The following is a 26,698-nucleotide window of genomic DNA, read 5'->3' as shown; positions in this document are numbered from 1 at the left end:
ACCGCAATTCCCATAATCCTTTGTCTGTTCTCATCACTCATCATTGCATGCAGCTGTTTCCCATTACATTGTTTGGTTTCTGTGTATAAATACCCGGTCTGTTTTAGTCCTTGTCACGGAGTCATTGTTAATAGTCACTACACCTCTGGTCTGTGTTCTTGCCTGTTTCTTGTTTTGTGTATTTGTATTTTGGATTGCTATCATGGATTTTGAACCTTGCCTGGATGACTACGAGATGGATTACACTTTATTAAACAACTACTGCCATACTGCATTTGGATCTACGTACTTTCCTGTGTGTCCCCGTGACAGAATGACTCCGTCACCATATAGATCCAGCAGTATGAGTTTTCGTGATTTTTCCTCAATCACAAAGAGGGAGAGGAAACAGCGGAATGGGAATCATCAAGCTGAAGAGGAGGAGCCACACATGACGTTAAATGAGTGTTATGCTTTGTGTGCTCATATCAGGGAGGAGAGTGCTGCGCTCCCGGTTAATTCCGGGGAGAGAACAGCACCCAGTCACTCGCGGACAAGGAGGAGGAAGAGGAAGACTTCCCGTCTCCCCCTAATGGCCCGGAGGCCGTCCCCTCCGAGCAGCCCGCAGTCGTCCCGGAGGCCGTCCCCTCCGAGCAGCCCGCAGTCGTCCCGGAGGCCGTCCCCTCCGAGCAGCCCGCTGTCGTCCCGGAGGCCGTCCCCTCCGAGCAGCCCGCTGTCGTCCCGGAGGCCGTCCCCTCCGAGCAGCCCGCTGTCATCCCTGAGATCGTCTCGGAGCCGCCCACCTTCAGTCCTGCCACGGCCAAGAGAGTGGTCTTCCTTTTTTAATGCAGTATGGCAGTAGTTGTTTAATAAAGTGTAATCCATCTCGTAGTCATCCAGGCAAGGTTCAAAATCCATGATAGCAATCCAAAATACAAATACAAGAAACAGGCAAGAACGCAGACCAGAGGTGTAGTGACTATTAACAATGACTCCGTGACAAGGACTAAAACAGACCGGGTATTTATACACAGAAACCAAACAATGTAATGGGAAACAGCTGCATGCAATGATGAGTGATGAGAACAGACAAAGGATTATGGGAATTGCGGTTCCAGAGTGAATGGTGACAGGAAGGGAAAGAGACCTCTAGTGGACACCCGGGGAAACACAAACCAGACACTGTGACAATAATGCGTTAAGAGCTCGCTCAAGTACTGCAGAGCTAAACCATTTAGTGCTTTGTAAGTAATCAGCAATATTTTAACATTTATACTATGTTTAATAGGGAGCCAGTGCAGTGTTGACAGAACTGGGCTAATATGGTCATTCTTCTTAGTTCTGGTAAGAACTCGAGCTGCTGCGTTTTGGACCAGCTGTAGTTTATTTATTAAGCGTGCAGGGCAATCACCCAGTAGAGTATTACAATAATCTAGCCTTGAGGTCATGAACGTATGAACTAACTGTTCCGCATTTGTCAATGAGAGCATATGACATAATTTAGATATATTTTTAAGATGGAAAAATGCGGTTTTACAGATACAAGACACGTGACTTTCAAATGAAAGATTGGTATCAAAGAGCACACCCAGGTTCCTAACCGACGACGAAGATTTAACAGAGCAACCATCAAGTGTTAGACAGTATTCTAGGTTATTACGTGAGGACGTTTTTTTTGTCCAATAATTAGAATCTCTGTTTTTTCAGAATTAAGTAGTAAGAAATTACTAGTCATCCAATTTTTTATATCAGCTATGCATTCCGTTAATTTTGTGAATTGGTAAGTTTCATCTGGGCGTGAAGAAATATAGAGCTGAGTATCATCAGCATAACAGTGAAAACTAATGCCATGCTTCCTAATGATATCTCCTAAGGGAAGCATGTACAGAGTAAACAGCAACGGTCCAAGTACTGAGCCTTGTGGTACGCCATACTGAACTTGTGAACGATAAGACATCTCTTTATTTACTGCTACAAACTGATAACGGTCAGATAAGTATGATTTAAACCATGCTAGTGCAATTCCACTAATGCCAACATAATTTTCGAGTCTATTTAAAAGAATGTTATGGTCGATAGTGTCAAATGTAGCACTAAGATCGAGTAACACTAATACTAGACACAACCACGATCGGATGATAAGAGCAAATCATTTGTAACTCTAATGAGAGCTGTCTCGGTACTATGGTACGGTCTAAATCCTGACGGGAAATCCTTGCAGATACCATTTCTTTCTAAAAAGAAGCATAGTTGTGAGGATACTGCCTTTTCTAGTATCTTTGACAGAAAAGCAGATTCGAGATCGGCCTATAATTAACTAATTCTGTAGGATCAAGTTGCGTTTTTTTAACAAGCGGTTTAATCATAGCCAGCTTAAAAGTTTTCGGTACATATCCTATTGACAAAGATGAATTAATGATATTAAGAAGAGGATCTGTGACCTCTGGAAGCATCTCTTTCAGTAGCTTAGTCGGTATAGGGTCTAACATACATGTTGTCGATTTAGATGATTTAACGAGTTTAGTAAATTCTTCCTCTCCTATAGCAACGAATGAATCAAATTTTTCACCAAGGACACTACAATTCACTGCCTGATGCGATACTGTAGTAGACGGTTGCATAGTTATAATTTTCTCCCTGATATTATCAGTCTTGTTAGTAAAGAAGTTCATAAAGTCATTACTGCTGTGTTGTTTAGAAACGTCTGGGGTTGGGGATTTATTTTTCGTTAATTTAGCCACTATTTCAAATAAACACCTAGGGTTTTGTTTATTTTCTTCTAATAGGTTTGAAAAATAAGCAGATCTAGCAGCTTTTAAAGCCTCTCTATATGCAACCGAGCTCTCTTTCCATGAAATGCAGTTAAACTTCATGGACCACATTGCTAGAAATGCCTGGCTCTGCAGATTTGCCTTTATGCAACATTAGGAAGATCAGGCCCTTCCAAAAGATGTTTAACTGTTAGTAAAAAACATTCCTAAAATAATGTTTCTGGAATGGTCTTATAATGTTTATATAGTTTATATGTATAAATACATTCTCATAACGTTGAGAAATGTTCTTAGAACAATTGATAATGTTGAGTGAAAATGTTCTAATAACAATGTTCATGGAACGTCCTTGTGATGTTTTTTGTACTTGACTGATGTTCTCATAATATTGAGGAAACGTTCTTAGAACAACATTCCCAGATAACAAAAATATGTTCTTAGAATGTTTTGCTAACATTCCCATTAATTTGTGAAAACGTTATTTCTGAATGTTTTCTGAACGTTCAAACATTTTTGTAAATTATTTTTTTTGTATATTAAGTATTAAGAACGTTTTTTTCTTTGTTTATGTGAAGTTAGAGGAACATTCAATTCTATCATTTTGGAAATGTTATGAAAATGTTATTTCTTAATGTTTTCTAGACGTTCACATCATGAACGGTTGGCCCATCCATCACCGGGGTCACACACAAACACTTGAGTATTGCTAATTTCAGAGGTGGGAGTAAGTCACTAAATGCAAGTCTCAAGTCAAGTCCAAGTCTTAACATTGCAAGTCAAAGTCAAGTCAAGTCATTCTGTTGTAAGGGTCAAGTCAAGTCAAGTCAAGTCAAGTCATACTCTTTGTCAAGTCAAGTCAAGTCAAGTCGCAACTTAGTCATCAAGTCAGTCCAAGTCACACACAGGCTCGTTTTACACATTTTTTAACTCTGGGACTTTTATTACTTATTTAGACACAGAGGGCTGATGGGTTACAAAAATAAATAAATTAACTTGTGTGTAATAAATAAAATATCGTTAAGCACTTTAAATGCTCTAAAATAAAAATAAATTAAATAAACACAAGTAAACAAGAATTAATAAAACTTTTCCCATCTTGTGCTAGCCCTACATATAGTTATTTTGCTGTGATGTCCCCTATGAAAGTGTAAACTAAACAAAAAAACATTCAAAATTTAAATTTAATCCAACAATTAGGCCAACTTGAACATGCTTAAAAAGAACTAAGAACATATATCTGGGAATTTCATATTATTGTAAGTTTTTCAGACAGTAGAATGTGCTGATGTTCCCTTCTCAGGAGGAGTCAGAACTACAGCTGTTAAACTGGATCATTTCTATCTATGAATACCCTGATGTATCTGTGTAAACATGGAGTGAACATTGTCACATGCCCCCATCTCAACATATAGTAATAATACCTATAAGTGTCCAGGGATGCAAACACATGTATGGTCAAAAAAGAAAGAGGTTATCGAAGCCCTCGCCCACGGCAAATTTCCAGATACTTACATAATTGTGATGAATTTAATCCTTTTTAAGTTATTATTTTGCAGTGTAAGATTACAGTTAACACCTTTAAATATTACATAAATGTATTATGTATTTTTATTAAACTTAATGAGTGTATAAATCAGCAGCAAAAAGTAATTCTTGAAAAAATCTGCACAGTAATTTTATAAAAACTAAACATGTTAATAAAAACAAATTACTATTAGTACTCTTATAAAATTCAATCAGGCAATCATACATTTCACAATTTTATATTTATATATTAATGTCAAGAATTCAGAAGTGTATATATATTTTTATAGCCTACACTACACAGAAATAATATACCATTAAATTATGCTTATTTTAAATGTATTGAGCAGGCTAGGTATAAAAAAAATATAGGCTTTTAATAATCTTTCAGTGCGCAAAACCATGATAATATGAAACGCTTCAAAACAGAGCGCACAAAGCATAGCGGGTGCAGAATGATGTGCTCAAAGCAACATGGAGTCTCAGTGTGCAGCGCTGCACTGCACAAGTGCGCATTTAAAAGTTCACGGCACAAAGCGAAGAAATGTCGAGCGCACAAATCCTAGTCTATATCTGTCCAACAGTTTATTGATCATTTGTTTCACAGTTTTAAATTCCAGTTATTGTGCGTTTGACGCCGATTCATAGTCCTTGTGATGTGTGTGATCTAACAAGCACACGGTAGTGAGTCGTTTAAAAACAGCAACAAACTCCAACAAAATAAAGTCATTTTATGCAAATCCACAGCCTTTTATCTACAGATCATGCATTATAATGTGAATATATCATATTGGAGAGAGTTTTACCGTGCATCCAACCGGAAGAGGTGCGCACGCTGTTCGAATACTGAATGGAGAATGATTGACAGCCGCAGAGGAGGGAAAACGAGTTTCCGAAAAAAAAAGAAAAAAAATCACAATAATTGAAAAAAATTTGTCCGAGTCAAGTCTAAAGTCACAAGGAGCAAGTCTAAAGTCAAGTCGAGTCTTTTCAGAGATCTAGTCAAGTAAGTCTCAAGTCCAGAAAATTGCGACTCGAGTCTGACTCGAGTCAAGTCATGTGACTCGAGTCTCCCACCTCTGGCTAATTTACCTTTGCTGCAGTGTTTGAACTGTGGTGGAAACTGTTGTACCTGGAGGAAATCACAGAGAACCTGCTAACTCATGGCTCAGCCGGGACTCGAACCTAAAGCAAAAAGAGCAAAGGACAGCCGCCAGACTAAAGACCACCCAAAACGCAGAGATTTGGCCGGCTGGCGTTTTGAGAATAATCCTGGAGAATAAACCCATTTGGTGAGGATTTCTAGCGTTATAGGTTGTCTGGTGTCAGGGCGGTAGGGCTGGGATCATTGGATCCCTTTGATCAGGAGGGAGGTTTGTAAATTATTTATCTCTGGGGAGGGGGCACTGTAAATCAAATTGTGGAAAAATTGGAGGCCGCTTAGGTAGCCTTTGATGGACCCGACTTGGAGGCCCTTAACGCTGTTGAGATGGGAGATGAACGAGGTGATTGAAAGAAGAGAAAAATCAGGGAACTGCATGTTATATGCAAAGTGGAATCCTTTGAAACATCTCCATGCGGTCACATAGGATTGGATGGTTCTGGGGGAATCTGCTTGGAGGATGGTGTCGAGCGATGTGTCGAGTAGGGGTTTTAACGGATGAGTTACGTGAATATTAATTCTGAATAGTGAGGTACTGGAGAGGAGACATCACTGCTGCGGCAGTAGAGAAAATTTGCCAGAGAATAGAGCTCTTGCGGGAGCAGAATGGACTGCTGTGACTGAAGAAGGTTAACCAGAGGAACGGAGCCTCCTGCGGGAGTGGGGAGATAACTCTGCTGTGGCTGTGAAGGCAAAGTTAGCCAGAGACGGAGCTCCTGTGGGAGCGGAGTAGTGTTGAGCTTGTAGGTTTGGAGGTTTAGAGTTTAGAGGGCGACCTTGCAGGATAATGCGCATCTGAAGTTTAAGTGGCCGAGCAAAGATAGCAGTTCACGTTTAGGACAGTTTAAAATGTCTGGGAAGGTGGGTGAGACCAGAAATATCCTTTGATTTCTCTTTATGCAGTGCGGCCTGAATATTAACTGTATCCAAGTTAATGCCCAGAATTGAATGGATGTGGCTATAACCATGGTTTATCCTGGGAGATTGGAATCCAAAGCTCAGCAGAAACCGTGCGGGGCTGAGAGATCGATTGATACATTTAAATTTTTTTATTTTGAGTGAGAAGCCCAAACAGTTTATAACCTGCATAATTATATTCACCTCTGACGCATCGATTTGATACTGTAGTTGTTGTTTGATTATCAATCAATGAATTCCCCCGATCAAATTGAGAGGCATGACTGTGCTCGTGATTCAATTACTGAAGCGATGCGAAGTTCAACCAGGGACAGAAAACGAGAAGGTTTTGAGCTGAGCACTCTCAGACTTGACCCGGCAGAGGTTGAGAGTGTGGGGTGGCCGGGACTGAATCTGTGGCGCGGCTCACTGAGGGCGGTGGCCTGACGCTGGAGGAAGGCCCGCTCCTTTGCGTGAAGTGGGCGGGATTGCCCGAGATGCGAGCATGGTGCTCGGGGCCTTATTGTCCATTTCCATAGACAGTATATAAACTGGACACAGCGACCCCATAGGTTTCAACGGAGAAAAGTGAAGTCAATTAGAAGCTCTCACTTCCTGATGGTCGAGCGTACTGCGCAGACTCAAACTGAGCTTGACGACGTAGTGACGTGAGCAACCCGTCTGTCTTCTAGTAGCTGTGCCCAGCGAAATCTGAATCATTCCCTTCCGAAACTTGCAGAGATGGAGAGTGTGAGTAGGAGGTGTCCATGAGCTAGGAGCAGGAGCAACTTTTGCTAAGTATTCTGATTAATTACTTTGTCATTTTGCCTCCACGTCCCCCCGATTGCGCGCGAGCTTCTCCTCCTGTCTATACTGTAATTTCTCTACTGTGCGACAGAGAGTCGCGTGGTTATGACGCAATTGTTAGCCTATTTTTACAAAAACTGCATCTACGGGGCCGTAACGTAAGCTACAAGGTAATGGAGCCTTTTATACATTTTCGTGTTTCTTTAGAAATAAATAATGGACAAATGGAGTCTTGAAACGCCTCAGATGTAAAGTTATTCGCTGTCAAAGTGACGCCAAAATGAATGGGAGTCAATGGCATGCTAACAGCAGGTGATGGTCCGTTAATCAATGGCGGCGCCCAGGGAAGCTTCAATATTTTATGAAACCCTGCCCCCCTGTCCATTTCTCTTTGGCAGGAATCATTGAAGGGTTCAATTATCTGAACGTGCTCCTCCCGAACTTTAATAAAACATAATTTAAAAATGTGCACTTTGCTAGACTAACTGGGACTTGCCACAGCACTTACTCTTTTACTCACTCTTTTGCTGATTTGATTGCTTCTATTGTTCTCGTTTGTAAGTCATGTAAGTTAAATGTAAAAATCTTTCTACCAGCCAGATCAATCAGCTTACTGAGGCAGGAACATTATTAAGTCCTGTCAATTTAGTCTAAACTATTCACTTAAAATGTATTTGTGAAACAATGTTTTCAATAGTAACAATCTTGAAAGCTTTATTGAGTTTTGTGATGTTTTAGTGATTCCTGTGGAACTATTGCTTATCATAAATGTAGCATCATATGCATTTTTATTCAGAATCTCAGAATACAAGAACTACTCTAAAAGAAGTCAGAAGATGTAATTCGTAGATAAAAAGCTTTATTTAACACTTCTTTGTGGACAATGAAAATAAAATCATACATTAAATTATAAAAAGACTGTACATATGACACATTGTTCAGTGGTCTTATGAAAATATTTTTGTGAAAAAACAACAACAATCTTTAAAGCTATTTACAACCAAGTGCTCAGATTAAAAATAATAATAATAATTTAATCATCTTAGGCATTAGGAAATGTTTGGAATATTTTGATATTTTAAGATCTATTTATTTTTTAAATTGATCTCCAGTGAAGTCTATGAAGTCATTTAAAGGATGTTGGTGCTGATGGTGTTGATGTCAGGATGTTCTTCAGTGGCACAGTGACAGTTGTAGTGTGTGGCACAGACTGTTGGCTCCTGTAAAACAGAAACAATTCATTTAGCTTAATTTACTTTTATTTTCTCATGAATTAATTCATTTAGTTAATTGCCATGTGTCTCCCTCTGCCAGAGGAATTTGTGTCTTTGTATTGAATATAAGAAGGATAAGTAAATAAACTTAAAGCAGATATTCTCACCTCTTTTCAAGAGCCTTTATGATATTTTTAGTAAATTTTGACTCCGGATTCATGCATTTCTGTCCTGCACCATTCTTCAGAGTGACACTGTGAAATGACAAAAGCGATGAGCTGAATCTTACTCAGGAGACTTTGTGGAGTTGATGAACATTTAAATAAATGAATGCATACAAATGTAGGCTATGCTTACATAATCTCATGTTTGCGACAAGATGGACTTGGAGGGATGATCTCAACCTTCTCGATGTTCTTCACTAAAACCATGTTTGCACCTTTGTCTGCACAGAAGCACCTGCCCTTTGAAGACCTTTCCTGCCCTGGAAAAGAAATTTCATTACAGTGTATTAGCTGCAGAACATCACCATAATCAAAGATACAAGATATGCTGAATGATTTTGATCTATAACTCTCAGAGATCAAACTCACCTTTCACTCCTACAGCAATCAGGCAGGCAAGAAGAACAAAAGCTGCAATAGTCTTCATTGTCTTGTTCTTGATGAACTGTGCTTGTCTGGGTCAGTGAGATTATGACTGAAGGCATTCAGAGCTCATTTAAATACTCTAGGACCAGGGGTTTCCCCTCAGTTTTTGTTCTCGTTTTTTTTTTTTTTCTTCTTTTTTTTCACTATTCAGCTTCCTCCCCTTTTTCTCTTTTTATTGTGATTTCTCGGAAGCACCTCCTAAACCATCTTGGGAAAAAAAAGAAGCTTTGATTTAAGGCACTTTTGAGCTTTCCATGAATGAGGAAGTAAATATTGCTTAGACTGAAATATTGATTTTAATTAATTTTGATGTTAATTATGTAATGGTGGGAGTACTATTAGACACTGAAAGTTAGGGCATGGTAATTGACTGATTTTGATGGCTTTTAAAGGTTGTTTTTAAGCACATCACAGTCTCTTATATTGTGTGCACAAATTAAGGTAACAATACAGAGAAAGATAGAAAATGCACAATTAAACTATTTATCAACACAATCTTTTGCAATATACAGTAACTTTTAATGAAGCAAAATATATAATGGAGCAGACTAATGACCCATTGTTTGAAAGAATAAAGGTAAAACACACAGTGGTAGGCAAGAAGCAACCAACATTTTCTATGGATTAAATCTGACTGAATCCTGGTAATCTGGTAGTTAATAACCCTAAGCTTTCTAAAATGTACAAATATTTACCCTCGATGAAAGTGCATCCTCTTTTTGTACAGTGAAATTAATAAATAAATCACAAATTGTGGTTAACACCCACTGGTTTTGCTGGTGTGCTTGTGGATGTTGGAGATATTTTATAAAGGCATTAAGTAACCACAAAATAGGATGTGGGACAAAACGCGTTTTCTGTGGAAGATGGTCAAACATTTTCACAACCTCTTTCAGAAAAGTCCTCGGTGTAAACAATATTTGTCAGACATGATTGTGAAAAGTTGAAGAACATAAATATTGAGGATAAATGTGTTGTTTGTCTGGTACAAGAGTGTTGAAGTAACCTATTTGCGAGGCTCTGAGCCTATTGAGGCGATACAGAGGGTTTGCAGCCCAGTCTCTCTGCAGGGCCTTTAAGATGCTGGGTTGCAATGGGGCCAGTACACCAAGGGGCATAAAGTCTGCCAAGGAGGCAGCTGGGTCACTTCGGTGAGAGTGTCTGACTGTAAAGATCCGAAACACCCGATGATGACCCCAGGAAACATCACTGATGACATCAGTCCAGGTGCAACACATTGTAATGTTTGATAAAAGTGTCCAGTAAAGCTTCTATATTTATTCTATAAGCACTCCTGGATTATTCAAATGACACATGCTTGGTGAGCCAAATATGTTTCAGGATAACTTTACATAAACCAAACCTTCAGCATTTAAGTTTAAAAATGTCTGGCTTATGCCATATACAGTTTAAATATATAGCAAATAACTTTTGTTTTCAGATTTTTTAATATTTGAATAATGAAAATGTTCTAATGATGAAATTAAGTGATTGATCAGAGTTAAAATGTAGAAATACCAAATAGTTTGAGACATAAACAAAATCAGGGCATTACACAAAATTTCTCATTTCACTGGAACATCATCAAGTGTTTTCACTACCTTTTTCTTTATATAGACATTGTGTTGAAGCCATGTTATGTCACAATCATGCTGATGAAAATGAAGGAGAAACTGAAAGTCTTGTGAAATCTGGAAATGGCACTTCGGCTGAATACTTATCTTTGTGAAAATAGAGTGATCATGCATGAACAGTATAATATACAGTTACTTTTTATTTTCATTATACGAGTTACTGTTTGCGCCATAAATACATTCAATGAACTGTATGCAGTTTCTATTAACTAAACCAAGATTTTAAGTAACCAGTCGTGGTCCATATTTTGTGTTGTTATGGAGTTAGTTCTCCTCAAACTCAATTAACACTTGTATTCCTGTCTTTTACTGTTGGAATTGTGGATGTCTGTTCAGAAAACAATCAGAATTTGACTCTCACACAATCAATTGAACTGTCAACCAAAGTTTGTGTTTTATTTGTGATTTATCCGTGCGTATCGTAATTTTCTTTTAAAATTCATGAACTCTTAATCTTTAATCAAAATAACTTCCCTCCCTCTTGCAGCGACATCTCTTCTCTTCTCTGATGATGTGTTTGGCACGAGGGCAGGATCAACCTGTCACTCACATGAGATCACAGCAATAACAATCCACAACCATCCAACCAATTCTTAATGGACAAAATCAAGTCCTGACCCTCCTTTTTTCTTTGTTCAATAAGCCATTTCACTTGGATATAGGTCACAATCTGCTTTTTAAGTCTGACGTCACTTCACTATTTCCATAGTCCAAACACTACCAGATGCCAAAAGCAAACAATGAATGGTGCTAACATTCACTCATGATATGATGTGATACTATCGAAAGATCATGACCCCAATGTTTTTCTCCATACAAAAATCTCTGATGGCCAGACAGATATTCATCTTTTATAAATTGTACACAAGCATCTTCATTATTCTTCATTGAGCAGAATCATTCAGTCTGAATTGGGGTTATTTTGACACCCCTAATAGTCCATAAAAAAATATAGCCATTTTTAAGATTCATAGAATTATAATGTAATTCAGAGGTGTCTCTTTGACTGGGATAATGCTATTTGATTTGTCTGTCAATTATTCAACAACTGTTCAACTCATTCACTAGCAAAATGCCGCTCTGAGAAGTGTCACATTTAATTCCGTGTGGCTTCGTTTTGAACTTTGTTCGAAAAGAAACTGAAAATATTGTGTCAAAAATGTACGTCACTCAATAATAACTCATTGTATATTGAACTACAGTGTGCTGTTGGTTTGAGTATCAGCTTGTGGCTTCATGCCGATAGCTGAATGTGATGTAAACCACAAACCACACAGATCCACCACTTCTTTTTCAATAGAGGTCGGTCACGGTCTCATTACCCCTTTACTTTACATTGCATGTTCTATTTGAAAAGTCTCTATACTGATGAAAACAGTGATTTATTGAAATTTGGAAAGGCTAACATGCACAAATTACATCAATGTGGGGAAAAACTGGTGTAAGACTGGTATAACTACTTGTATAATTTTATTTTAGTAATATATATAAATATTATAGCAATATATAAATATACTGTATAGCAATGCTGGTATGGGTCCTCATCGCCCGCTGTAATGATACACTGAAAATAACAACGAACACATACTTTGTTGTTTATTTGAACAGTACTCACTGTTCACTCTTTTCATCACATTCTGTTTGATGAAATATGAACCGTCGTCATAAATAAGCTATCAAAGAACTAATGATGATCTGTTTGAAGGATAGAGCAGATAATGAGTGACCACCTCCTCTACCGTTTTCAAGAGAGACAAATTGGTGAAATTTTTTTCTTCAATTCGTAATGAGGATTTGCAAAAAGCAACAACAGCCGGAGTGGAAGTTCCCATGTTTATGAGAGGAGCTTTTACAGCTTCCTTTGATCACTATTGGAAGTATCTTTATGTGTAGATTTGGTTTTAATGTGAGTAAAATGGGGAATGTGGCTTTTTCAGTTGATTTATCAAGTCAAGTCAAATTTATTTGTATAATGCTTCTTACATTGTTTCAAATCAGCTTTACAGAAAATCATGATATTAATGTTTATAATATCTTAATATCTTCATGACTTATAGTCGCAATAAGCAGATTAGAGCGAGTCGAAAAATATAGTTTAGTTTTTTTGTAATTGTACAAGCAATCAATCAGTTGAGATATATCATTCTACACAAGTATACACAAGTATGTATGAAAATTAAATTGGACATGCTTATGTCCAACTTAATATAAAGAAAAAAATGTGGCAGTTGACATATATGGTAGTTGAAATATATACAGTATATGTGTGTGTGTGTGTATATATATATATATATATATATATATATATACATATATATATACATATACAGTATATATATCACTTTACATATGTGTATGTGGCCTTGTAAACCCTACATTATAAAATGATACCTATACTGTACATAAACCTTGTAAACCCTATTATGTAGAATTATCTACATTTATTTATTCATGTCAAACTTTTGTTTAATATAACTAATAAATGTCCATTAGATTTCACTGACAAAAGTCTTTCTACCAGCAAGGGCTGGGTTTACCAATAGCATCGTAAGCCTAAATTGATCATAGAGACCATTGGTGGCAATTTGTTCTACGATCAACTAGGCTCACAATGCTTTTGGGAAACGCAGCCCTGATCAGTCATAAACTGCAGCTTATAACTGAGACAGGAACATTAAATCCAGTCAATTTAGCCTTAACTAAATGCACTAAAATGTATTTGTGAAACAATGTTTTCAATAGTAATCTTGAAAGCTTTATTGAATTGTGTGATGTTTTAGTGATTCCTTTGGAACTATTGTTTATCATAAAGCATCATATGCATTTTTATTCAGAATCTCAGAATGCAAGAGCTCTGAAAGAAGTCAGAAGATGTAATTCATAGATGAAAAGCTTTTATTTAACACTTCTTTGAGGACAGTGAAAATAAAATCATACATCAAATTTAAAAAAGGACTGTACATATGACACAGGTCTTATGAAAATATGTTTGTGAAAAAAAATAAAAATAATTAAGGCTTTTTACAACGCAGTGCTCACATAAAAATAATTTAATCAGCTTAGGCATTACTAAATATTTTAAGTTATTTTTTCTAAATTGAATTCCAACTTATTTAGGCAGTGTATGAATACACATGAAGTCTATGAAGTCATTTGAAGGATGTTGGTGCTGATGGTGTTAGGATGTTCTTCAGTGGCACAGACTGCTGGTTCCTGCAAAATCAGAAAAAAAGTTAATTTAATATAATTGTGTTAATTAATTTAGTTAATTGCTATGCGTCTCCCTCTGCCAGATGAGTTTATGTCTGTGTATTGAATATGTAAATGATAAGTAAATAAACTTAAAGCAGATATTCTTACCTCTTTTCAAGAGCCTTTATTATGACATTTTTAGTGAATTTTGACTCAGGATTCATACATTTCTGTCCTGCACCATTCTTCAGAGTGACACTGTGAAACGACAAAAGTGGTGAGCTGAATCTTACTCAGGAGAGTTTGTGGAGTTGATGAAAATTTAAATAAATGAATGCATACAAATGTAGGCTATGCTTACATAATCTCATGTTTGCGACAAGATGGACTTGGAGGGATGATCTCAACCTTCTCGATGTTCTTCACTAAAACCATGTTTGCACCTTTGTCTGCACAGAAGCACCTGCCCTTTGAAGACCTTTCCTGCCCTGGAAAAGAAATTTCATTACAGTGTATTAGCTGCAGAACATCACCATAATCAAAGATACAAGATATGCTGAATAATTTTGATCTATAACTCTCAGAGATCAAACTCACCTTTCACTCCTACAGCAATCAGGCAGGCAAGAAGAACAAAAGCTGCAATAGTCTTCATTGTCTTGTTCTTGATGAACTGTGCTTGTCTGGGTCAGTGAGATTATGACCGAAGGCATTCAGAGCTCATTTAAATACTCTAGGACCAGGGGTTTCCCCTCAGTTTTTGTTCTCGTTTTTTCCCCCACTACTCCAGCTTCCTCTCCTTTTTAGTTGTGATTTCTCAGAAGTGCGTGAAATTTACATAAATGAGGACGTAAATATTGCATAAACAGACTGAAATATTCATTTTAATTATGTTTTGGTGGGAGTAATATTAGACTATTAGAATATAAACACTGCAAGTTCAGGCATGTCAAACATGATAACTGATTTAATTTGATGGCTTTTATTAGCTGTTTTTAAGCACTTCACAATCTCTATATTTAGTGCACAAATTAAGGTATATCAAAACAGTGAAAGATAGAAAATACACTATCACACTAATAAACTATCAACGCAATCTCTTGCAATATAACTTTTAATGAATCAAAACTGTCATGTAATAGAGGGACAGAGAACAGGAATGCAGTCCTGTATGGCACAAAGTTGCTGGCAGGTAAAATGGCAGACTTAAAGGAATAGTTCACCCAAAAATTTTAATTACCCCATGATTTACTCACCTTCAAGTCATCCTAGGTGTATATGACATTCTTATTTCAGACGAATGCAATCAGAGTTCTCTTACGAGAGATACTCTCGTACTGCGTAGAATACGCTAGGGGAAAATCCTTTTCCACGAGAATACTGAAGCCAAAAAAATTATCCTTTAATTTTGTATTAATGTAAAACGCGTTGCGGCAGCATACAGACATAGGCGAGGCAGCTCGCGCGCCTATTGGCTGGTCTGCTGGCAACTGCTTAAGCCTATCGAGCGAGACCTAGAGTGACGTCAGACCCAATGAGGGCGCTTCGCGCCCTCTGCGTCACGTCCCGCCGAGACGGGCGTGGCTTAGGTCTATAAATACCGCTCGCAGGCATTATTTCTCTGATTTTTCATCCTTCAGCGAAGCAACTCACATCGCTGGATCCGAGAAGAAGCCGCGCTGTTGAAGAAGCACCTCAGCGGGACGAGTCGACGAAGCTGCTGGCCGCGCCGCCTTCATCGCCTTCCTGCTGCGCTATCCAGCGCCCATATCCTTTATTGCACTGTGTGTGTGTGTTCGCCGGCGCGACTCACACTGTCTAAAAGAGCTGCGTCTTTTTCAAGATGCCTGCTTGTGGCTCGTGCAAAGCCACACTCAGCGACGGGGACCGCCATGTCATCTGCGCTTCCTGCCTGGGTCAAGAACATGCAGCTCTCGTGCTCGCTGATGGCGGCTGCCATCACTGCGAGCTGTTGCCATTAGCGACTCTGAGGACTCGCTTGGCACTGTTCAACGAGACTGCGCCCACACCTGCTGTTGTGCCGCGCCGTAAAAAGCGCTGCGCTCAGCGAATCCCGGAGCCCTCTCTCAGCCGTCATAGCTCGCCGGTGCGCCCGCCTGCTTCTCCGGTTTCATCAGCTTCACTTCCGGACGGACAGCGGCCGCGGTCTGCCGCCGCTTCTGTCGATGACGCTGATGAGATCGACGCGCTGCTACGAGAGGGGGATTCCTGCTCTCTCATAGCATCAGGCAGTGAGGATTGGGCGAGCTCTGAGGATCCCGCCCCCCCTACCCGTGCTTCTACGGGAAAGAGAGCGAGCATTGAGGCGGAGCTCATGCGCGTGCTCACTCAGGCCACGGCGAGCCTCGGCCTCGAGTGGATTACGCCTGAGCAGCCTGCTCACAACCGGCTGGACGGCTACTTCCTGCCTGGGGAGCGCGTTTCACCTGCATCCAAGCCAGCGCCTTTTCTTCCTGAGCTTCATGAAGAAGTCGCTAAGTCTTGGGGCTCCCCTTTTTCGGCCAGGACACGATCCTCTGTCTCTTTGGCGTTCTCCGCTGTCGACGACGCAAAGAACAGAGGCTACCACTCCCTACCGCCGGTCGAAGAGGCTATTGCAGCGCACTTATGCCCGCCCTCTGCTGGACGGCGTGCTAAGATGGCGCTGCCCTCAAAAGCCTGCCGCACGACGTCAGCCCTGCTCCGCCGCGCTTTCTCCGCCGCCGGGCAGGCCGCGTCAGCGTTGCACACCATGGCCACGCTCCAGATATACCAGGCCGATCTCCTCCGCCAGCTGGACGAGAGAGGACCTGACGCAATCTGCGTGCCGGACTTGAGGAGCGCTACAGACTTCGCTCTTCGCGCCACCAAGTCAGCAGCACAGGCCATTGGACGGAGCATGGCCTCGCTCACCGTGTCTGAGAGACATCTGTGGCTTACGCTCTCTGACATGACTGAGTCAGAACGCACCGCGTTCCTCGACGCGCCGCTTTCCCCTGCCGGCCTCTTCGGAACCTCGGTCAAAGATTTCGCCGATAGGTTCGCTGAGGTGCAGAAAGCGACCCAGGCGACCTCATCCGGCCGCCGCCCCGCCCCGCGTGGCCCGCGGCAGAAGATTGCGTTGAAGCCAGAGGCCCCGAAATCGTCCTAGCACGCCTAGGAAAGCGACGGTGTCCAAGTCCCGCTGCGGCCGGACTTCCACCAAAGCTTGCCGCTCGTCCAGTTCCAGGAAATGTGACTGGTCCAGCGTATTTAGCAGCCAACAAGCCGGTTCCATTACCCGCTTGCCTGCACACAAAAGCCGTTTTTACGGCTACCCAGATAAATCCCTTAAAGAGTGTATTTTCTGGTGTCCCGGCCACGGCCGACGGTGTTTCATGTGTAGAAAAAATGCCCACTACTCAGTGCCCATTCCTACACACAAGCACAGCCCTTCACACAGGGCCCGCGCACATAAAATCGACTCAGATCGATTGCGCTTCAAATGTAGCAAAAGTGCCCACTACCCAGTGCCCACAAACGCTACTTCCCACATGTGTGGTGTATGTGCCCGCTGCTCTGCGCCCACGCCCACACACAGACATGAAACTAGCCCAGCCCTCCTCCTCTCAGCTAAACACTGCGGAGGAGTCGAGCGCGGGCATTCTGCCCGCTGTTATCAGCGCGCCCCCTGCCTCAGATGTCATGAGCGCGACGCTTATGTCACAGCACACAAAAGCCGCTGTATCGCGAGCCGATCAGAGCGTGCTTCGCATCCAGCCCCTAGCTACTCGCGCACCTGCGTGGGAAAAGCTTCCCGGGGTTTCGAGATGGGTGCTGAACATCATAAAAGAAGGCTATTCGCTGCAGTTTCGCCGACGCCCTCGCCGCTTCATGGCGCGCGTCGAGACCACGGTAGAATCGAAAGTAGCTCATCTACTTCGAGACGAGATTTTGAAACTGTTGAGCAAAGGGGCTATAGAACCCCTATCTCAAGCTCAAAGCGAAGGGGGGCTTTACAGCAGATACTTCCTGGTGCCCAAGAAAGACGGGGGTCTCAGACCCATACTAGATCTGCGGCAGCTGAACAGAGCGCTTATGAAGCGCCAGTTCAGGATGCTCACAACCAGAAAAATCCTCGCGCACGTCCGCCAGGGGGACTGGTTTGTGTCAATAGATCTAAAGGACGCGTATTTTCAAATACAGATAGCGTCACGTCACAGGCGATTTTTGAGATTCGCCTTCGAGTGCCAGGCATATCAGTACACAGTCCTGCCTTTCGGCTTGTCCCTGGCACCCCGTACATTTACGAAGTGCATGGACGCAGCGCTCGCACCCCTCAGATTACGGGGCATACGAGTGCTGAACTATCTGGACGACTGGCTGATTCTAGCCCAATCTCACTCAGAGCTCGTAGAGCGCAGGACCATTTTACTCTATCACCTCGAGAATCTCGGTCTCGCAGTGAACTGGGAAAAGAGCTCGCTTTTCCCCAGACAGATTATATCTTTTCTGGGAATAGAGCTGAACTCGCTGCTAATGACAGCACGCCTGTCATCTCAGCGCACACTGGACATTCGGCGCGCAGCCGGCTCGTTCCGCTGCGGCGCGATAGTCCCTCTCAAAGCCTTTCAAAGGATGCTCGGTCTGATGGCCTCAGCATCTTCAGTTCTCCAGTTGGGCCTTCTGCGCATGCGCCCACTGCAGTTCTGGCTCAGAAAGAGAGTACCACGCACAGCGTGGGCCTCCGGTCGGCTTCGCGTCAAGGTCAATCAAGCATGCATTGCAGCTTTGAAACCTTGGGAGGCAAAAGACTGGTACCAATCAGGTGTAAGCCTGGGGACTTCCTCGAGAGTGATGGTGGTGTCCACGGACGCATCCACCTCGGGATGGGGAGCGCTGCTCGAGGGCAGACCGCTTTTTGGCCAATGGTCAAAGCAGGAGAAGCTCTTACATATCAACTGCCTCGAAATGTTGGCAGTGAGCAAAGCGCTCACGCGCTTTTGTCCCCTCATAAAGGGACACCACGTGCTAATACGTTCAGACAACGTCTCAGTGGTGTCCTACATAAATCGCCAGGGCGGCCTCAGGTCCCTGACTCTGTACAGGCTAACCAGGTGCCTCCTGATATGGGCCCGCAGCAACCTGCTCTCGCTGAGAGCAGCGCACGTGCCAGGGCTCCTAAATATAGGACCAGACAGACTGTCCAGGAACCAGGTTCCGACAGGAGAATGGTCTTTGCACCCACAGACAGTCCAGCTGCTGTGGAAGAAATTCGGCAGAGCGGAAGTAGACCTGTTCGCGTCTCAAGAAAACGCTCACTGTCCTGAATTTTTCTCGAAGAGCAAGGACGCGCTGACCCACGAGTGGCCTCGCCGTCCTCTCTACGCTTTTCCCCCCGTCTCCCTCCTGACTCAGGTGGTAGAACGGGTCAGGGAAGAAGGATGCTCAGTGCTGCTTGTAGCCCCACTTTGGATGAGCCAACCTTGGTTCCCAATTGCGATGCAGTTAGCGAGCACCGCCCCGTGGCCAGTGCCTCTGAGGAGGGATCTCCTCTCTCAAGCCAACGGCTCGATTTGGCATCCTCACCCAGAGCTGTGGTCCCTCCATATGTGGGCCATCAACGGGTACCCGCTGACCTCCCACAGGGAGTGTTAAACACTATCACACAGGCCAGAGCTCCGTCTACGCGACGTCTCTATGCCTCAAAATGGTCAGTGTTCTCTAGCTGGTGCACAGCTCGTGGTGTGTCACCCCTGCATTGCGGAGTGACGGAGGTTCTCTCCTTCCTACAGGAGCTGTTGGATAAGGGCAGGTCCCCTTCCACGCTCAAAGTCTATGTAGCGGCCATAGCAGTGTTCTCTTCGACCACGCTCGGCCAGTCTATTGGAAGGAACGATTCAGTCATTCGCTTCCTTCGAGGAGCTAAGAGACTGAATCCTCCCAGACCTCCCACAGTCCCTATATGGGACCTTTCTACGGTACTGGAAGCCATGAAAGGTCATCCATTTGAGCCCTTGCAGGAGATTGATCTTAAACACCTGTCTTTCAAGACGGCGTTTCTTCTGGCTCTCGCTTCAGTGAAGCGCATAGGGGACTTACACGCGCTCTCAGTAAGCGCGACGTGCATGGAATTTGGGCCGAATGACTCTAGAGTTATACTCAAACCTAAGCACGGTTATGTTCCTAAATCCCTCAATACACCGTTCAGAGCACAGGTCATTTCCCTGTCTGCCCTGCCGGTCACTGAAGGAAATATGGACGAAAGCTCCCTTTGCCCAGTCAGGGCGTTAAGAGCTTATGTGTCTCGCTCGTCTGTTTTCAGACAGACGGAGCAGCTCTTTGTTTCGTTCAGCGGGCGTTCTAAGGGACTAGCCGCTTCGAAACAGACCCTATCCAGATGGGTAGTGGACGCAATAGCGCTAGCTTACACAACCAAGGGCATGCAGTGCCCGCTGGGTGTCAAAGCGCACTCCACGAGAAGCATGGCTTCATCGTGGGCATGGTCAAGTGGGATTGCCTTGCAAGATATTTGTATGGCGGCAGGCTGGGCCTCTCCGTCTACATTTATAAGGTTTTACAACCTAGAGGTTCCCGCACTACAGGCCAGACTACTGTCGGTCTAGTATGGCCAAAATCTCATAACTGGCGCTGTCAGTTATGCAGCTATTGAGTATTGCAATCCTTGCTCTATGCTGCTATAAGGAAGATAGTGGCTAACCCCCCTCTCTTCCAGGATTCCCTGTGAGTCCCCTGGGTGATTATGTACTGTATGAACTCCGGGCTGTCGCCCTTGAGTCTATGGTATCAGATCCCAGCACGCACAGCGTTTTACAGTAGGTTCCCCTAGCGTATTCTACGCAGTACGAGAGTATCTCTCGTAAGAGAACGTACTCGGTTACTAACGTAACCTCGGTTCTCTCTAGAGAGAGGAACGAGTACTGCGTATCCTGCCGTGCCTGCACGCGCTCTGGTTGCTTCGAAAAACTATGAAAAACCAGAGAAATAATGCCTGCGAGCGGTATTTATAGACCTAAGCGACGCCCGTCTCGGCGGGACGTGACGCAGAGGGCGCGAAGCGCCCTCATTGGGTCTGACGTCACTCTAGGTCTCGCTCGATAGGCTTAAGCAGTTGCCAGCAGACCAGCCAATAGGCGCGCGAGCTGCCTCGCCTATGTCTGTATGCTGCCGCAACGCGTTTTACATTAATACAAAATTAAAGGATAATTTTTTTGGCTTCAGTATTCTCGTGGAAAAGGATTTTCCCCTAGCGTATTCTACGCAGTACTCGTTCCTCTCTCTAGAGAGAACCGAGGTTACGTTAGTAACCGAGTACGTTTTATGAGTTATAAAAAATGTCCTGGCTCTTACAAGCTTTATAATGGCAGTGAATGGTTGTTCCTGTCCATAAAAGTGCATCAATCCATCATAAACGAACTCCACAAACCTCCAGGGGGTTAATAAAGGGCTTCTGAAGTGAAGCGATGCGTTTGTGTAAGAAAAATATCCATATTTAAAACTTTATAAAGTAAAATAACTAGTAAAACGAGTAAATCATTGGCTAATTTTCAGTTTTGGGTGAACTATCCCTTTAACTGAACAGAGCTCTTTGTATTTCAGATGCTCGATGACTGGAAGAGAGGATAGCATGATGATGGCAAGTAGGCACAAATGAAGAATGAGTCGGGTAAGTTCATACACATGTAGTGAACGACCATGACAAACTGAGGATAGCTCAGTTATAGCCTCTCTCTCTCTCTCTCTCTCTCTCTCTCTCTCTCTCTCTCTCTCTCTCTCTCTCTCTCTCTCTCTCTCTCTCTCTCTCTCTCTCTCTCTCTCTCTCTCTATATATATATATATACACTGAACAAAATTATAAATGCAACACTTTTGTTTTTGCCCCCATTTTTCATGAGCTGAGCTCAAAGATCTAAGACTTTTTCTATGTACACAAAAAGCCTATTTCTCTCAAATAGTGTTCACAAATCTGTCTAAATCTGAGCACTTTTCGTTTGCCGAGATAATCCATCCACCTCACAGGTATGGCATATCAAGATGCTGATTAGACAGCATGATTATTGCACAGGTGTGCCTTAGGCTGGCCACAATAAAAGGCCACTCTAAAATGTGCAGTTTTATCACACAGCACAATGCCACAGATGTCGCAAGTTTTGAGGGAGCGTGCAATTGGCATGCTGACTGCAGGAATGTTCACCAGAGCTGTTGCCGGTGAATTGAATGTTCATTTCTCTATAACATAAGCCATCTCCAAAGGCGTTTCAGAGAATTTGGCAGTATCCAACCGGCCTTGGATGTTCAAAAATTAAGTAAATTTTACTTATTGTTTTATTCAGTGTTGTTCATGTACTTTATTTTTTATTGACATGGCAGATTGTAGCAAAAATGACAGTGCTCTAATAACAGTTGTTAGCTGAATACATTAATAAATAACAATTGACATTGAACACGATGTAGATGTAATGAAGACCAAGTTCCAGTGAAATATCTTCACAATCCCCTATGATGACTTTACGTCCTTCATTATGTGTGTATTCTGAGTGGCAGTTTCTCTCTCCAGATGATGAGGTTATGATACATGACAGCATCTGAAATACACAATTGAGTTTAGAGTTGCATTGTGTCTCTTCCATTTGATTATGTAAAAACAATTATGTTCATGAAGGCCAAAATTAGCAAAAATGGATAGAATGAGCCCTTTACCATGTTAAAAGGAAAAATGTATATAAAGTCATGGTATAGCTTTAATGTTTTTATGTTTAGGCATAAAGTAATAATAAAAAAAATCAAACAATATGGATCATAAATTCCATTTCTCTGTTACTTAGCCTACTTTGTGGAGAAGAGAAGATGAGCATCCAAAACTGAACAGAGCTGCTCACACTATATGTTCTGTTAAACTAAAAGAGAAAAATACATGATTGTTACAATTTTTAAAGTTAAAATAGTCAAAATAACTTAAAAGTCAAATCACTAGCTTCCGGCAGACGGCCCTACGTGTCGACTTACACCAAAAGAGTAATACTTGAGGATGTATGACGTAGGAGTAGCGTAAGCTTCAACGCCTCTCGCGGATCAAACAATTTACTCGTTTTACTAGTTATTTTACTTTATAAAGTTTTAAATATGGATATTTTTCTTACACGAACGCATAGCTTCACTTCAGAAGGCCTTTATTAACCCCCCCACTCATGAGTAGTGACAGGTGTTGCAGGTAAGTATTCTGATGCGAATGAACGAGTGGGTGTCATAGGGTCTGGTGCAGTGTTGCATGAAGCCGGTTTCAGTTGCTACCCAGGTCATTTTGAACAAACTCTGTTTTTTCAGGCTCAAGAAGGTGGATTGGTTTTGAGCGGGTTTCTGGCCATGGCCCAGAGCAGGTTTTATTCTTGGTTAGAGATTGCAAACCAAAACTGGAACAATCAGCTGTGAGCAAAGTGACATTTATCTTATGCAATAAATCCACTCCCCTTATTATATATCACTCACTCATTCTAAATTAAAAGCAGTTTATAGTGGAAATTTTAGAGACAAAATTGCCTGTCTTTTGCTGCTAATTGTTTATCATTAAATGTGAGCTTCTCATCAAGAATCTATTTCAGATACAGGGGAAGTGAAAACTGATGATTGATTCTGTTCCTCTGAAAACAGAAGTTTAGTTCATTTCCTAGTTTGCTGTGATGTCACTAATTTTCATCATCACTGTATTGGTCATTTCATGATCCAAAATGTTAGTTTATTATTATTATTTTAAACATTTTAACAACGTGTGCACATGGTTTTGAACACATTTGTGGTAAATTTGATTGTTTGTTTACATTTGTTTGTACAAATGACATTATAATTATAGATGAATGTCAGTATTAAGGGTGGTTTAGTACTGTGCATGAATGTATTACATTTGGTCTCTAAATGTATATTTGGCTAAAAGAATTCACATCAGCTTTCAAAATTGTGATAAAACAAACTCTTCCTCATTGCCAAGAACAATCATGACACTAAATGACAAGAGATCAGCACATATCCAAAGCTTTGAGCAAAGGCATTTCAAAGAAATGGGAAATCGAAACAGCTGTGCTTGTGAAAGTGAAACTGGGAACTGTGCCCGTGCTATAAACCCCTGAACTTCTGATGGCTATATAAGCAGCTAATCGTCTTCAGTAATAACAGCCTTAGACAATCATCAAAACCTTAAACACAATGAAGACTGCTGCAGTTATTGTTTTTCTGTTCTGTCTGCTTGCTCCAGAAGTACACGGTGAGTGTTGCTTATTAAGACCTAATGGACTATTGATTCTGCAAGGGTATCTCTTCTAAATATTAGTTTGTTATTATGTTCTGCAGCTAAAAAATCCTTAAAAAATAAATAAATTCTCTTCCAGGGCAGAACAAGATTCACAAAGGCAGATGCTTCTGTGCTGGCAAAGGAGTGGATGTGGTTTTAAGGAAGAACATTGAGAAGTTTGAAATCATGCCTTCAAGTCCGTCTTGTGGAAAACAGGAGATTATGTAAGAACAAAAACAATGATTTTACTTTACACATTAATGATCATACTGCTATCTCAAGATTGCATTCAGCTCATCTTTCCTTTTTTTATTTCCAGTGTCACTTTGAAGAGTGCAGAGCGGAAATGCTTAAATCCAGAGTCTAAATTCACCCAGAATTTAATCAGGAGGGTTCTTGAAAAGATGTAAGTGTAAATTTATTTGCTGTGTTGAACAAAAAATGTGCACCAAATTTCTACTTATTAAATTCATAAATTATATAAAAATGTATATAAACATTTCTAAAATAATATATGATGAACTGTTTCTGATCTTTACAGGGCCCAGCAGTCAGAGACGCTCAGTGTGAATCTGGATTAGCTGCTGTTTTACGCCACTGAAGAACATCCTGATACCCATGAAATGCTGTATAACCTCTAGTTGACAGTTACTGCATTTGAGAACATACATCTGTATAAACATAGTGAAGTATAAAGTAGTGTAAATATTTGCTTGTTAATTTATGCAACTGAGTGTGTAGTAATTTACTAAAAGGTTTTAATTCTTATCCAAGTTAATTTTTTTATGTCATTGTTTCATGTTCATCTTTTGTGCAGTGCTATACAATCCACTTGTTTAATTATCTTATTTTCCCTCTGTGTTCACTGTTACCAAATAAAATAAAAAGATCCCTAAATGATTGGGCTCTGTTAATTCAAAAACTGAATTACACACTGTGCAGGTCAATATAGGGTCAAATTATTTAGCATATTTTGCATACAGAACAATGATGCATTTTCCAATATATTATCAAGGGAAGAAAGTATTCGCTAATTTAGTTTTTAAAGCACAAATTTGAACATAAAAGGAGATTATACTGCCCCACTAGGGTATGATGAACCTGGCTGGGCCAAGAAGCCTCCTGAGTGGAAGCCTCTGTCATAACTGTCAGTTTTTATAGAATATGCAAGACATTTTTTTTATCATATGTAACAAAGGTTTAAGGCTCAAGGAAGAAGAAGGTGGGAACCGGCGAACAATAAACATGACTTTAATAAAAAAAATAAACACAATTAACAAAACGAAAGTAAATCGGCAGTCGTCCGTGAAGTCACGGACGACTGCCTCACAAACATAAACAAAACACAACGTAAGGTGCAGGCCTGGTCCTCTTCCGTCTTGCAGTGTTGTCATTCCTCCTTTTATCCTTCCGGTTCTCCTTCCGTGAGACTCATTCCCACAACACTCTGCCCCGCTCTGCTTGCCACATACCCCCATCACCCCTCCAAGGCTGGTGGTACGCCAGCACCACCAGCACCAGAGTGAAAGTCCCATTGTGGGACCTGGCCTTAGTTCTTGAGTTCTTGACAGGCCCTTAAGAACTAAGGCCAGGTCCCACTAGAGCCACTAGAGTCAGCGCCTGTTGTGTGCCGGAGAAAGCATGCGGAAGCGAGGATCTATTAGCAGGGTTTTAATGAAGAAACACGTAGTACAAATAAAAAAGAACACGAAGGACAAAGAAACAAAACCACGAGAAGGACCGAACTAGAAGCACCCCTACATGTACAACAACTGACAAGGTAACCAGTGAAACACAAGGGCTATAAATACACAGAGACAAACAAGCTTAACTAAGTAACAAGGGGGCGTGGTTAATAAGAAACACCTGGGGAGACTAATAAACAAGAAAGACTACAAAGGACTACAAAACATGGCACAGAACAGGAAATAACAAAAGTGCACACCAGACAAGGGAAACACAGGACAGGAATCATGACAGCGCCTGTCAAGCTTATGACTCTAAAGATGTTTTTTTACTCATGGTTATTACTTTTCTAAAGATAATTGGGGATTTGCAGGCTCTATCGGTCTCGCCATCCTGCTTAAACTTTGCATCCTCCAAGGCTTTGGCAAGGGGCACCCCCTTGTAACATGTATGTGATGCGGCAGGCTTGTCCTCTCCACACATATTTAACAGATTTATAGTTTGGATGTTCATGCTACTCCGGGTTTGCATGTCCTTGAGTCAACATACCAAGGTAATGTCTGAGACCTATACAACATTTGTGCGGACACACTACACAACCTCGAGGGGTCCAGACACTTTCTAGTGCGGTGGCGTTCATATTCTCATTCTCATTAGCGTATGATACGCAGCATCGAGTGTAGCTTTTGATAGGGAACATCTTGGGTTACTTGACTCTAACCCTGTTCCCTGAAAAAGCAGGAATGAGATGCTGCTTCCCATTGCCACACTGGTGGGCATGTCTAGAGTCTCTTCAGACAAAGTTGTAACCTGGAAGCGTGTCCGTTTCATGCTATTTATATCCACTCACGAGCTTGCATTCCAATGACGTCATCGTTAGAGGTTACTTAAGCCAAGTTA

The 26,698-nt window shown here is 41.6% G+C and overlaps 3 protein-coding genes across 3 annotated transcripts; 1 reads left to right on the top strand and 2 right to left on the bottom strand.

Annotated features, from left to right (window-relative positions):
• Window positions 1-7,982: 7,982 nt before the first annotated feature.
• On the bottom strand, window positions 7,983-9,091 carry LOC309498753 (C-X-C motif chemokine 11-6-like). Its single transcript, XM_082169660.1, has 4 exons — window positions 8,948-9,091; window positions 8,712-8,838; window positions 8,522-8,608; window positions 7,983-8,360 (listed from the first exon to the last, which is right to left on the bottom strand). The coding sequence occupies exons 1-4, from the start codon at window positions 9,003-9,005 to the stop codon at window positions 8,267-8,269; spliced, it is 366 nt and encodes a 121-aa protein (XP_082025786.1). The 5' UTR covers window positions 9,006-9,091; the 3' UTR covers window positions 7,983-8,266.
• Window positions 9,092-13,515: 4,424 nt separating this feature from the next.
• LOC309498383 (C-X-C motif chemokine 11-6-like) lies at window positions 13,516-14,560 on the bottom strand. Its single transcript, XM_082169090.1, has 4 exons — window positions 14,428-14,560; window positions 14,192-14,318; window positions 13,999-14,088; window positions 13,516-13,851 (listed from the first exon to the last, which is right to left on the bottom strand). The coding sequence occupies exons 1-4, from the start codon at window positions 14,483-14,485 to the stop codon at window positions 13,788-13,790; spliced, it is 339 nt and encodes a 112-aa protein (XP_082025216.1). The 5' UTR covers window positions 14,486-14,560; the 3' UTR covers window positions 13,516-13,787.
• Window positions 14,561-23,933: 9,373 nt separating this feature from the next.
• LOC309498179 (C-X-C motif chemokine 11-6-like) lies at window positions 23,934-25,012 on the top strand. The gene is made up of 4 exons (XM_082168730.1): window positions 23,934-24,085; window positions 24,210-24,336; window positions 24,432-24,518; window positions 24,654-25,012. The coding sequence occupies exons 1-4, from the start codon at window positions 24,028-24,030 to the stop codon at window positions 24,691-24,693; spliced, it is 312 nt and encodes a 103-aa protein (XP_082024856.1). The 5' UTR covers window positions 23,934-24,027; the 3' UTR covers window positions 24,694-25,012.
• Window positions 25,013-26,698: the final 1,686 nt, after the last annotated feature.

Source organism: Leuciscus leuciscus, assembly GCF_965113295.1.
Source record: "Leuciscus leuciscus genome assembly, chromosome: 5".
Lineage (NCBI taxonomy): Eukaryota > Metazoa > Chordata > Actinopteri > Cypriniformes > Leuciscidae > Leuciscus > Leuciscus leuciscus.
The sequence above is the reverse complement of the archived record's forward strand: the minus strand, read 5'-3'. Positions and strand labels throughout refer to the sequence as shown.

Excerpts from the sequence above, each read along its gene's own strand:
- LOC309498383 (XM_082169090.1), bottom strand. The coding sequence starts at position 14,485 with ATGAAGACTATTGCAGCTTTTGTTCTTCTTGCCTGCCTGATTGCTGTA. Across the intron at positions 14,319-14,427 it reads GATTGCTGTAGGAGTGAAAG|GGCAGGAAAGGTCTTCAAAG; the intron begins GTGAGTTTGATC and ends TTTCTTTTCCAG. Across the intron at positions 14,089-14,191 it reads TGTCGCAAACATGAGATTAT|TGTCACTCTGAAGAATGGTG; the intron begins GTAAGCATAGCC and ends GTCGTTTCACAG.
- LOC309498179 (XM_082168730.1), top strand. The coding sequence starts at position 24,028 with ATGAAGACTGCTGCAGTTATTGTTTTTCTGTTCTGTCTGCTTGCTCCA. Across the intron at positions 24,086-24,209 it reads GCTTGCTCCAGAAGTACACG|GGCAGAACAAGATTCACAAA; the intron begins GTGAGTGTTGCT and ends ATTCTCTTCCAG. Across the intron at positions 24,337-24,431 it reads TGTGGAAAACAGGAGATTAT|TGTCACTTTGAAGAGTGCAG; the intron begins GTAAGAACAAAA and ends TTTTATTTCCAG.
- LOC309498753 (XM_082169660.1), bottom strand. The coding sequence starts at position 9,005 with ATGAAGACTATTGCAGCTTTTGTTCTTCTTGCCTGCCTGATTGCTGTA. Across the intron at positions 8,609-8,711 it reads TGTCGCAAACATGAGATTAT|TGTCACTCTGAAGAATGGTG; the intron begins GTAAGCATAGCC and ends GTCATTTCACAG. Across the intron at positions 8,361-8,521 it reads ATAAAGGCTCTTGAAAAGAG|GAGCCAACAGTCTGTGCCAC; the intron begins GTGAGAATATCT and ends TCTGTTTTACAG.